The sequence below is a fragment of the Rhododendron vialii genome, chromosome 11a (genome assembly GCF_030253575.1).
Source record: "Rhododendron vialii isolate Sample 1 chromosome 11a, ASM3025357v1".
Lineage (NCBI taxonomy): Eukaryota > Viridiplantae > Streptophyta > Magnoliopsida > Ericales > Ericaceae > Rhododendron > Rhododendron vialii.
The window spans coordinates 31,956,838-31,970,186 of record NC_080567.1 but is presented as its reverse complement, the minus strand read 5'-3'; the positions used below and the strand labels follow the sequence as shown (position 1 = coordinate 31,970,186).

The following is a 13,349-nucleotide window of genomic DNA, read 5'->3' as shown; positions in this document are numbered from 1 at the left end:
TTAGAAGTGATCGGGAGTCAAAACAATCAACGGAGAAGCAGCAGGAGCAAAACTGGACTTAAGGTCCTGGTATCAATACGCAGAAAAACCGTATCGATACAATATAAACTGTCCAAAAGATAAGTTTATAGTATCGATACAACACTTAAGTTGTATCGATACCACGAGGTTTCGAGCAGCGAATCTGCAGATTTTCAAGGCAAGCATAACAACTAAAATCTAACGATCCAAAGCATGATTCTACATCAAATCAACATATAAACACATAAAAGAGGTAAAGAAGTCCCTATCTCGATTCAAAGAGCGGAACTCAAGAGATTCGTACGAGCCCTAGCCCCGAACTCTTTGAAATCAACCGAAATACTTTCCTCCGAGCTTGACCCACGAAATTTTGAACTCAATAACGTGATTAAAAGGCTTGAGAGAGGATGATTCTTGAGGTTTTGCAAGAGTTTTTAAGAGAGAGCAAGTGAGAGAGAGAACTAGATGAGAGAGAGGGAGAGGGACGGTGGCGAGAGGGGAAAATGGTCCCCTACACCACACACACACACACACACCTTATATACACATGTATCTTTTTATTACACCCACACTCCCTCAATTCTTCATTCTTTCACTTTGGCCCTTGATTCAATTAATCACCCAATAAATCATAATTTTCCAATTAGTCATTTAATAATTATTTTCAAAATTTAAAAATATTCGAGTCTCTACAATCTGTCCTCCTTAAAATAATTTTGTTCCGAAATTTTCAACGTAAGGCAATTAAGATTATGCATCAAACAGACATGTTCATGCCATAACTTATATCACCAAACAACTAGTTAACAAACATAAGATTAGAATTTCAAGACTCACATCGATTAACTCGGAAACAAATGCGGATACTTCTCCCTTACTTCATCTTCATTTTCCCACGTCAACTCTTCTTTCCCAAGATTAGGGGTGTCAAACGGGTCGGGTCGACACGGCATGACACGGGCACGACACGGTTAAATGTGGCACGGCACGGGCACGGGCACGGTCGTGCCCTGGCATGGCACGACACGGCACGGTTTTAGTGGGCACGTGGACTGGCACGGGCACGGAAGTGGGCAGGCACGGCACGGGCACGACACGGAAGTTGGCACGGCACGGCACGGCACGGTAGTTGAATGGGCACGGCACGGCACGACACGATTCTAGCCGGGCACGGGCCCGACACGGTAGTTGAATGGGCACGGCATGACATGGTTTTCGCTGGGCACGACATGACACGGTTCTAGCCGGGCACAACACAAGGCACGGGAAAAAAGTTATTAATTTGACTTGTGACTCATGAATATAATGTGATTAAATGACAATAATTTTAATTACAAAACAAGGCATTTTAATTTCATAATTTATAAAAAATAAGCTTTTAAATTGGAACAACTAAAAATAAATAAGGAAAAAACTAATTTTAAAGAAAAAAAACCTCCATGTGATTCAAACCCAAGTCCTATGGAACCTGGGTTTGAAGCACGGCCCGTTTGACACCTCTAAATTGGCACGACACGATTAAAAACGGCAATCAAGTTAAACGGGCACGTCACGAAGCACGACACGATTAAAAAATGGGCCAACATGGCACGACACGATTTAAGTAAATGGGCCCAGCCGACACGATTGAAAATGGCACTACAAGATTAAAAAACGGGCCAGCACGGCATGACACGATTTAAGTAAATGGGCCCAGCCCGGCACGACATGATTGAAAAACGGCACGACAAGACACGATTAAAAAATGGGTCGGCACAGCACGACACGATTCAGTAAATGGGCCCGGCCCGGCACGACACGACACGATTTAAGTAAATGGGCACGGCACGGCACGACACGATTGAAAATAGCACGGCATGGCACGACACGATTTAAGTAAACGGGCACGGCACGGCACGACACGAAGCACGGTTGGCACGGAAGTTGAATGGCACGGCACGGCACGACACGCACGTTTGACACCTCTACCCAAGATGACTCCATAAGACTCGTACTAACGGAATGGTTTTACCCCTCAAAACTTGTTCGCGCGAATCTAGGGTACATATCGGCTCCTTCCCATAAGATGCATTGGTTTCTAACTCTAACTTGGACCACTCTAGAACGTGTGATCGATCCGGTTCATACTTTCGCAACATCGATACATGGAATATATTATGAACGCCCGATAGCTTCGGTGGTAAAGCCAATCGATACGCGACTTCCCCAATCCTCTCGATAATATCAAACAGTCCGATATAACGCAGTGAAAGCTTGCCCTTTTGCCCAAAACGAGATAATCCCTAACGTGGCGATACCTTAAGAAACACGTGATCCCCCACTTCAAACGATAATGGTCGGCGACGACAGTTGGCATAACTCTTTTGCCTACTCTGCGCGATTAACAACCGTTGACGAATCACGTTAACTTACTCGGTGGTAACTGATAGACTAGTCTTACACCACTCATAAAATCCAACTTGAACTAGTTGTTATCATGATCCCGACGTCATTTCACTTCAATCGACTTTAGGCTGCTTGGATCCTGTCAAGTTACCTTAAAACCTGTTTGATCCATTTTGTGGCCAAGATTAAGCCACAAAACCTTCTTCTCATCCCCCTCTCTCTCTCTCTCAACAACAGAGGCCCCAGAAAGTGAATTCCCGGCGACCACCAAAGTCTCTTCTCTACCAATTGAAGCAAATCGGACTTTTGATAATGTGAATATGAGCCTATATTGAGAATGCCATTTTGTTTTGGCCTCAAACCAGTGAACCCAATCAAAACCCCACCTTCATCGTTCAGTTTGGAATCGATAAACCCAGATCCAAATTCTTCTCTATTGGGTTGTTGGACATTACATGGAAAAGCCAAGGAATACTAAATTTGAGTTGGGGAATCGATCTTGTGCTCTATTGGGGCTTATTGGTTTTGTAATTTAACTCTGATAGTAGTACAACAAACCCAAAGTCACCGATCTAATTGGGGGTTTTGGAATCACTGTACTTTTTCAGATTAGAGTTCCAAAAGGATTAGGGATTGGGATAGAATGAGGGAGGAGAGAAAGAGGTGGAGGAGGGGGAGGGGGAGGGTACTGGACATGGCGCGATCAGAAAATGGGTTCTCCGTCGTTGAGGGAGAGGGAGGGATGAGAGAGAGTGAAATTGGTCTGGGAGGATCTCAGCCCTTGATTTAGAAGAAGGTTTTGTGACTGAATCTTGGCCACAAAATGGACCAAACTGGTTTTAAGGTAACTTGACAAGATCCGAGCCCGACTTTAGGTTGGAGAGAAGTACTCTCTAAGACCATCTGCAAACCATCCCATTTAACATATTGATAGAAGATTTGTATTTCATCCCATTTTTTCTTCAACTTTTTCTAGTGTATGGGAGAATTTTGGAGATATCTATCATCTATTTATGAGTAAATTTGCGTTTGGGTCTCCAATATGGAAACCACACCTCTATATAGGAGATCAAATTTTTAAAAAAGACGATGAGTCATTTCAAGATTCCCCCATATATACATAGGGCCAGCTCTGAATTTTCGGGGCGAGATACAAATTTTTCCAAATGAGGACCTTTACGAACCGTTCCAATCATCGAAGTAGGCATTTTCGTTTCTCAGCAGGACCATTCAAACCCAAAATGGAACTGGGTTGTCAACATTCATGTACAAAACATCATAGGCGATGTCTATGATTATGAAGTAAAATCGCCTTAGCCTTGTCTTTTGATCATGATCCCCTTGTTTGGTCCTCTTGTAAGAACAAGTCAATAAACTATTAACTAAACACTCCGATACGTACAAGTCAAGAGAGTCATCCGATACAAACGACACGAATCATGTCTCAGTGACATGCATGGCTTGCAATGCAACCTATTAATTGTGTTATGAATTCATGCTGCCTAGCAGTTCGTACAAGGTGAAGAAGTCATTGAATTCTTAGTTTGATATACAACGATAAAGAAGCTTAATTATGAGTTCGAGAGAGAAGAATTCATGATGGGAGGAGGAGATAATCACACACAATAGTAAGCATCCTTTTATTGATAAAGCACACAAACGATTACATTGCTCTCACATGTCTCTCTGTCTTTCTCTCACTCAACTCCCACACTCTTTTACAATACAGATTACAACCTATATATAGGCAGAAAAAAAAGAAAAAAAAAGAAGAAGATGAGATAATCTCTCATTTATTTTGCAAATTCCCAAAAACATATCACAGAAGCTCCAATGACTTCAAGCCTAATAAGAAATAGTGCTCCACGTTTTTCTTCTCCCAATTATCCACTTGCCTGTTGAAACTTATCTGACTCAATCCTATTCAAGCTGACTTTTCAACAAAGAAGAGGTAGAACACAATGCAGAAGAAAACTCGATCTTCATTTCACATTAATTAGCTGACATGGAAGATTCTTGTGGAAATCCGTTAGGACCTTTATGAGCTGGTACGTACTGCTCTGTCATCAACTTCTTCAGCTAACTCTGAGACTTGATATATCACCTGCGGCAACTTTGGCTTCTTTACTCTGCATGTCACAAAATCAATTGGGCCTTGTCTCCTTTAACACAAAGAATAAGAATCAATTTATAGTTGAAGCAAATTGAATTCTACTGCGTAGCGAAATACGGAATGAGGTGCTCTTTACCATTACATCTTAAGTTGTAACTTCTTTTTCATCTCCTCCTCCTCCTTCTGCATCTTCTCCGGCTGCTGCTGCTTCCTCTTCTTCTGCGTTCACTCATACCGCGTAGCGAAATATTAGTTCATATTGCTATAGCTACCAATATATATATATTTCAAAAAGAAGTGATATTGCTATAACTACCAAACATGTCAAAACTATATGGATTTTCCAATTGTGCTAGCGTTCTCCTGTGATCCTCTTTGTAAAAAAAAAATATATATATACAAAGAATCATGTGGCGTCCAAGTCCTCACATTGGTAGTTATAGTAAGCCACAAAACCATCACCACGAACTTGCTCCATATTGTTGTTAAAACGTATAAGAATAAGAGCAGAGGAGGTACCACACGCACCTTGCAAAGCCACAACCCGAAACATGTTTGAATCCCATGAATGGTATATCGTGTGAAAGTATTTGCCCACCTCATCCTCTCTGAAACAAAAAATGTGGACTCCGCACTCCTTAATTTGTCCATCAACTTTCAAATTGAACAAAACTTGCAGTTCATCGCCCTTTTGAAAAACTGTTGGTTCAGGTAGCCAATGGCTTAACCACACCATATCTCCACCTGCTTCTGGAATGCCATAGCACCTTGGTGTGTAAACCCTCTTCATCCTTTTGCTCTTGTTACATACTTCCACTTCTAAAGGTTCGGTCAACCAATCCAGATTTTCAGGAACTGTATATACCAAACAAAGATTCAAGCCTGAAATACGGCAATGAGCAGATGATGAAGTCATAGTTAAAGATACAGTGGATCCACGGTTCCTGTAGCTAAACCAGGGTGGAACTTCTCTCCCAGGAAAAAATGTGCTGAATATATTACGTTCTTGCAGTATCTGTGAAATCGAAACCCATAGTCATGACGGTTAAATGCATGAGAGAGAGAGAGAGAGAGAGAGAGAGAGAGAGAGAGAGAGAGAGAGAACCTGGATGGGACACTTCTTTCTACTCCATACAATTAAGTTCACAACGAACGCCTCAACATTTTCCATGGAGTCCAAGTTGAAGAATCCAATTTTGTTGATCAGTTCCACATCGACTTTTTTGACAGGTAAGATCTTGAAACCACCCTCAACGTAATCTAAACTCATGCAAGCACCATGCAAGATCCTCTTTATACTGGCCGAAGTCTCGTAGGTTATTTTTTCCAATGCTTGGCACTCTGTAACAACCAGTTCCTCTAAACCAATCGGTGGAAAATGAATCTGCTGGAGCTTTCGACACCGAGACAAATCCAGCATTTGGAGCCCCGTAAGATCTTTAATGGCTTTTGGTAGGCTTGAAACAGGGTTTCCACCCAGAAAAAATTGCTTCAAATTGGAGAGTTTACCAAGATCGTTGGGAAATTCATCACCAGTGATGTTGCACTTAGTAAGGAATAGATGTTTCAAACGGCTTACTAAAGAGACCAATAACATTTCATTTATCATTGATTTTGGAACCCAGTACCATATACCTATCGTATCAGCATGAAGCACTATCAGTGATCTCATCTTCTCCAGCTCACCTACTGCCCCCACAAGATTTGAGCAACCAGAAATATTAATTTCAGCAAGGGATTCTACCATACTAATATTTCTCGGAAGCTTTCTCAGAGTTTTGCAATCTCTTAGATTCAATGAAGAAAGCATCTCTAGTTTTACAAGGGATTCATCCACCTCGACCAAACTTGGACAATCTTTGAGAATCAGTTTCTCTAGATTGGGGATTGTTGAGAAGTCTGGAGTTTTGGCAAGTTTAATGGAGTGACTGAGATTTAGGATTTTCAATGCTCCAAGAACCTAATACAAAAAGAGACAATAGTGCCAGACAAGTTCAAAAGTTGCTCTCATTCACGCATGTTAAAGATTAATTCTAATCAGATAAAAAAGGGGGATACAAACTAAAGTATCTTACCTTCGTTCGTTTCCAAAGTCGTTTCAAGTTGCTATAACGCATGTCAAGAGCAACCAGGTACTCCATAGGAAATCCATTGGGGAAAGATCTTGAGGGAAAACCACGCCAGTACAACCATCTTATTCTTTTGGGAAATGCCTCATAAGTTCCAGAGAGTAGTACACCACTGAGCTTGAGCAATCTCAGGTTACGCATCTTTCCAAATGCCTTAGTTTCCAATACCAGGTTTGAATTTCCGAAAGCAGGGTACTCAAGGAAGTGCCCGGAACGACGAGCCAAACTTACATTCTCATTCTTCAACATCATGTCAAGAATGAGGCCTTCAATTGCTTTTGTACCCTTCAGAGAGGATTTTAACAAATAAAGAAAAAGCAGAAAAATAGATAGTTGACGAACAAGAAAAGCAATACAGATCAATATGAGAAGCATGTTTCTTACACATTTTTCAAGTAATACGTTCAGGGACTCTTTAGGGAGCCATATTCTGCTACGCTCCTCAGGATACTTAGACTCGCGGCAAGCAATTTGTTTTCCCATGTCTTGAAGTAACGGATGCATTCTGAGCTTATCATTTTCAATTGTTAAGAGATTTCTATCGACCAAATTATGAATTCCAACAAGTGCAAAATAGTCACATCCACTGAGTATTGTGATCGTGTCATTTTTCTTCTTTCCGGCAAAGAAACAAGCTATCTCAAGGAAGAGATTTTTATCGTGCTGATCTTGTAAAGAATCAAAGCTTATTTCGAGTTTTTCCAGAATTCTCTTGTTAGAAATTGCTTCCAATTTCTGTAATGCACTTACCCATATATCTAAGCTTTTCCTGCGCAATGAAGACCCCAATTCTTGCAATGCTAAAGGAAGCCCTTCACAATGTCGCACAAATAATTTTGATAACTCCATAAAACCTTTAATAGGACTATTTTGTCCAAAAGCATGCCAACTGAAAAGCTCAAGTGAATCATAGAAGGATAACTTTGCAGGCATATACACTTGATAACTTTCATAACCATTTAGCACGCTCACTAGCCTAGCAGTTATGATAATTTTACTTCCTGGAGTAAACCAATCTTGATGACCAAGTAATGCATATAGTTGGTCCGTCTCATCCACATCATCAAGAACAAGAAGAACTCTTTTGTTGGTTAACGCATATTTCATCCTCCTATATTCATCATCAATATCTTTCACGTTGCGCTCTTCTTTCCTTAAAATATCTGAAAGAAGTTGTCTTTGCAAAGAAACCAATCCATCGGGTCCCTTGGCAACTTCTCTGATATTTGGGAGAAAACAAGCAGCATCAAATCTACCCTGGTTTGAGTTGTACACAACTTTAGCAATCGTTGTCTTCCCTATTCCACCCATTCCAGATATCAAAAGAATGCCAACTCCAGATAGCCTATTGTTTAACCACAAACTAACATGTTTAGTTCGAAAATCCATGCCTATTAGGTGGTTGCCAACCCTCAGGTGCTTGCCAGCTAGCTTACTTTTGAGTACTCCTACAATTTTGTTAATGAAGTTGGCTTCGTACCTAAAAGTCCAATAGAAGGGAGAACGAAGGTCAATATTCAGACCAAATAAAAAATAGACAACTTAAATTTTGTGATGCAGATAACCAACCGGGTGACTACTTTACACATGTTTGCAATGGAGTGAAAATAAAATTGAAGACGTAGGAATTGTTCCTCTTTGTCCAAAAGGTACAAATGCTAAAAACTGTGTCCAAAGTAAATAGAATAAGGAATCAATCATGTATAGGCTATTCAACAAAACACACTAATATCATTTACTTGAATGGGAGCTTAACGAGTGACACAGATTTCTTCTTTTGCTGAAACCCCTTTCTCTCAGTGAAGGGTATTTACAAAGTAGGATGGCCAGGGTTCATGACCGTGGCTTGCGCACGGCATGTGCTGTTGAGTGTACATGATACTAAACTTACCTTTTTAAATACACTTTCTCTTAATGTGCTGTTGAGTGACATGATACTAAACTTAGCTTTTCAACACACTTTGTCTTAATGAACAACACATGCCGCTTGCAAGCCAACAACATGAACCCTAGCCGTCCTTGGTATTATGGTTGTGGTACCATACTATAAAATCTTGGGTAAAATCCAACCCAAAAACTAGCTATTAGAGAGAGGGTGTCATAGCGATGCCCAGATCTCTTCATGTGGCGAACCCAGGGAATGTGTCCTGGCAAGGGTTCCAACATGGCTAGTGTGAAATGGAGAGGGACACATGTAGCTACAAATGTCTTAACTCAGTTTGTCCTATTTATTTTGAGAGGCAGGTCTCATTTGCATAAAAAGAATGAGAAGAACCAAGTTCCTGGCTGCAGGAGAAAATCACTTCATCACTACTGTATGATTTTCTGTTAACCAAAATCTGTAAGCAAATATTCCACGACGTCAACTGCTTCCCATAAGCCCATTTATTTTCAAGGCAGGTGTATTTTCACCAAAATAACTACACAAAATATCTAAAACTGGTTGCCAAAATACATTTAGCATCTAGACATGTCAAAATCAAGTACATTTCTCAAGGATTTATGCATAGATGCTATTTTGATTTATCAAGAACGCAAGTATGTTCTTACACAAGTAAAAAAATGATTAATGATGTGGTAGCTAGTCAGGGGTAGCAGAAGTGCTAGTCAAGCACTGGTAGTATATGTGGCAATCAAGTATTGGTGGTAGATGTGGCAACCAAGGATTGGTAATAGTAGTTAATGCAGTCGCCCAAGAGGAAGCCTACTTTAGGCATTTTAAACCTAGAGTGGCAAAACCGTAATTTTGCAATGATGGAATTTCTAGTCGGGCCCACCCATGTTCTATGCGAAACGGCCCAACGATCAAGACCCATCGCTTTGCCATGGCCTACGTCGTTTTTTGGGCATTCGTCGCTGTTTAGGCCTCCAAAAGCCCAAATAATTTGCCGGGAAAAATTTGACTTATTGATAACCTGGGCAAGGAAAATCCGAAATAAGCCGTTCTTTTGGGAGAAGTCATAGAATTTTCTATATTTTCTAGTGTTTCTTTTATCCTGAATTTTCCATTTTTGGTAAATTTCGGTATTTAATTGATTCGGCTGCCTTTTCGCGTGAATCAATTAGAGTTAGGATTTTCTACCTATATAATAAGTTGTAGGCCTTCAGGATAAAGCAATTATTGATTATTATTGAATGAAAAAGAGTTTAGAGAGCGTTTCTCTAACTTTTATAGTTTGTGTCTCTCTTTGTTGCGCGATTGTTCTGTAGTTCATAAGACACCCAGCATCAGTAGTAAGAAGTAACTGTAAGTCCGCAAGACACAAGTTTTAACAAGTAGCACTGGGAGTGTTTGATGGCAAAATGGCGAAACCTGGGAAGGGAAGTTAGTTAGAGGGACTATGAAAAAGTGAGGAAGGATTCTATAACTTTACTTCACCTGTCATATTGTCATTCAAGTCCCTTTGTCACCTATTTAGAGTTAAACTACTTCTCTACAGATCATATTGTACCTCACTTCATTCTACATGCAATCTCAATATGCTGCAATACGAACCTAGCCATGTGCAAGAACCAAGGCACTTCTGGCCCTTCCTTGTTAGACTTTGTCCCACATCACTCATTGAAGCCACCCATGCTTGGTTCATATATTCTAAAGGTTATTCCAGCTATAGCCAATTGATTTTAGGTTGGAACTCTCCAAGAAATCTAACAGGTATCAGAGCTATAAGATCTAGACCCTGTGGAATTTCGCTCTCAGAGGACGGCCTAAGCTTCATCGCCACCCGCCGGGCACTCGTAGTAATATGTAACTAGCCCAAGCAATGGGTTTTCACCTTGAATCTCTATTAACCTGGCTTTTCACCTCAAATCTCTATTGTCCTGGCTTCTCTTGGTTCTCTCGCTCATGGCTTCTCTTGGCTTGACTGCTCCTGGTTTCTCTTGGCTTGGTTGCTCCTGATTTCTCATGATTTTTTCAAACTCAAGTTTGTAGACCTACTTGAGTATTGGGTGGGGGTGTGTGTTAACATAATATTAAGAAATATTCAATTACCATGTTTTCTAAGCTTTATTAATATGTTTTATGTTTAGGCAGATTGTTATTTATGTTTCCTAGTTAGTATAGGTTTCCTTGTTATGCATATTTCCTTGGTTTAGGTATCTTAGTTACTAAATCTTTGTAGCTTATATAAAGGCATGTTAAGGTTATGTTTCATACACAATCAATAACATATCATTATGCTTTTCTTAACATGGTATCGGAGCTAGCTCTTGGATGGCCTCACCTCTCGTGGAAAAGTCTCTGTCATCTCTGTTGCTCAAGTCAATCGCTCAGCTCTAGTCTCCTAGTCTGTCACCTCCACGTGCATCGAGGCTGCATGTGAGGGGGAGTGTTAAACTTGTCCCACATCGCTCATCTAAGCCATCCAGAATTGGTTAGTAAAATCTAGAGGCTATTCCACCTATTGCCAATTGGTTTTAGGTCGGAATCCTCCAAAAAATCGAACACCCTGCATACATGAGCACTTCATAGAAGACTCTTTAGTTACATTCAGGAATTAAATCATGCATGTATTATGTATCCATGATTTCTTTATACGATTCTTAATTTTCCAATAAAATGTTTAATCCCGAACTAGGAAGCACGGATACAGATAAAATTAAGTGATACAAATCAGGAAATGCAGTCTTAGTGGACGGAAAATTATTAATTGTTCCTAGAGCACCGCCACGTGGTGCTTGCTCCAAGGGCCTTCTAAAAAATTGAAAAGGTTATGGTTGTCTGTGATATGCTCGCGCAATCAAATATGTGCACTTATGAAAGATATATTATTGTCACATACCCACATAAACATAAGAAGTATGAACCCCATCAATCCACGAATAATACTCCAATGTGTGTACGATAGTAGACCCAGGTTTGCTCGGTGGTCAAGCCCTGACCGTCAGGGATAGGTTTTGCTTCCTTCTAAGATTTTAGGTTTTGACATCTAGATGCTATCAACTCTTACAAGATCATTCATTGTGTGTGTGCAGTGTGTGAGTGCCCCACTCCTCATGTAAGAGGAGTTTGTGTATTTGTGTGTGCAAGTGTGTGGGGTTGTAGCAACACTGCAAAAAAAATATTTGTATACTACAGTAAAATGGGGTTAATCTCAAAATTACCCATCAGAATCCTTCCGGAAAACCATCCCAGCCATACTCGCAACCTCTTTAAGCGCTGCACTCCACACCTTCACTTTCTCAACCGTCACTTCCTTTTTTTCGAAAATCAGATTCTTGGACTGCTCCTTGACCACCAAAGGTTCCACCTCGTAAAACACGGGCAAAACGAAATGATCCGACTTCTTACAGAGTTGAAGAATCGTGTGGAGTTCAAACAGGCACCCCGTGGAATTGGCGTAGTTTTCCGATAACACGATCACCGACATCCTGGAATTCCGGATTGCTTCCAGCAACTCAGATTTGATAACCTCACCCCGGTCGATCTCGTCGTCGTCTCTGAATGTTTGGAAGCCCTCGCGCACAAGAGCGTGGTAGAGGTGATCGGTGAACTTTTTGCGGGTGTCTAAGCCCCTAAAGCTCAAGAAAATGTCGTATCTACCTTTGCATTCAGGATTCGAAGAAGAGGAGGAGGAGGGTTTTTGGGATTTCGAAGTAGCCATTGAAGAGAAAGCAGAGCTTCGTTTTTGTTCAGAGCTTCGGTGAGGGGATGTGTGGAATCAACCTTTAATCCGTGTCGTCTGCGCAAGGATCGGCTCTTTTCTTCTTTTCCCTTTTTTTCAAGAATGAGAAGCTTAGATCGAATATCTACACATATCGAATTGAACCAATACTCGTGCGAGCCCATTCAGAATTTTCTTTTAAAACTTTTAAACGATTCGGATCATCCATTCGTATTTCTAGTAGTTTCTTCACGCGGAGAACGTAGTGAGAGGAGAGTTTCGGTCAAAAAAAAAGAGAAAAGATAAAAAAGGGATTCTCTAGAGGGAAAAGGGACCGCTCTGTGGACCCGCCAATAATCGAAGTGGTAGAGTCTGACAGGAGTTCTATTTTGTTCGGTCACCATGTTCAGTTCTGGACGCGGGGGCTCTGCTGCCGACCATGGGCAGCAGCCCAACCCACACTCACACACGGCACCCCACACTCACACACGGCACCGTTTTATCGAAGAAAAAAAAAATAAACTCTTTTGCTTGCAATTCTATGGAGCAAAAACGTGATTATGAAAGCCTTAGAGTTAAAATTTAATTATATCTCTTTAGAATAATATGATCAGAATAATAAAATCTTCACGTCAATTCAAACGGATTGAAAATTAGAGCACTTAATTTTGTAATCATATTTTTTAATATATAAACGGTCTAAAAAATTAAGTGTCCCACTTTTTAATTCGTTTGAACAAGTAAGAAAATCTTATTATTCTAATCATATTATTCTAAATAGATATAATTAACTTTTGTCTATAGGACTTTCATAATCACGTTTCTGATCTACAGGATCCTAAATAAAAAACAGATACTTAATTATGAGAGTCCTAGAGACAAAAATTAATTATGATGCTTTAGAATAATATGATTAGAATAATAAGATATTCGTACTTGTTCAAACGAATTAAAAAATGGCACACTTAATTTTTTAGACCGTTTATATATTAAAAAATATGATTAAAAAATTAAGTACTCCAATTTTCAATCCGTTTGAATTGACGTGAAAATCTTATTATTCTGATCATATTATTCTAAAGAGACATAATTAAA

The 13,349-nt window shown here is 40.1% G+C and overlaps 1 protein-coding gene across 1 annotated transcript; it reads right to left on the bottom strand.

Moving 5' to 3' along the window:
• Nucleotides 1-4,022: 4,022 nt before the first annotated feature.
• On the bottom strand, nt 4,023-12,521 carry LOC131307846 (disease resistance protein RPV1-like). The gene is made up of 7 exons (XM_058334563.1): nt 11,755-12,521; nt 7,033-8,128; nt 6,595-6,933; nt 5,625-6,479; nt 5,048-5,534; nt 4,656-4,738; nt 4,023-4,535 (listed from the first exon to the last, which is right to left on the bottom strand). The coding sequence occupies exons 1-6, from the start codon at nt 12,252-12,254 to the stop codon at nt 4,665-4,667; spliced, it is 3,351 nt and encodes a 1,116-aa protein (XP_058190546.1). The 5' UTR covers nt 12,255-12,521; the 3' UTR covers nt 4,023-4,535; nt 4,656-4,664.
• Nucleotides 12,522-13,349: the final 828 nt, after the last annotated feature.

Excerpts from the sequence above, each read along its gene's own strand:
- LOC131307846 (XM_058334563.1), bottom strand. The coding sequence starts at position 12,254 with ATGGCTACTTCGAAATCCCAAAAACCCTCCTCCTCCTCTTCTTCGAAT. Across the intron at positions 6,934-7,032 it reads ACGTATTACTTGAAAAATGT|GGTACAAAAGCAATTGAAGG; the intron begins GTAAGAAACATG and ends TCCTCTCTGAAG. Across the intron at positions 6,480-6,594 it reads GACTTTGGAAACGAACGAAG|GTTCTTGGAGCATTGAAAAT; the intron begins GTAAGATACTTT and ends TTTTTGTATTAG.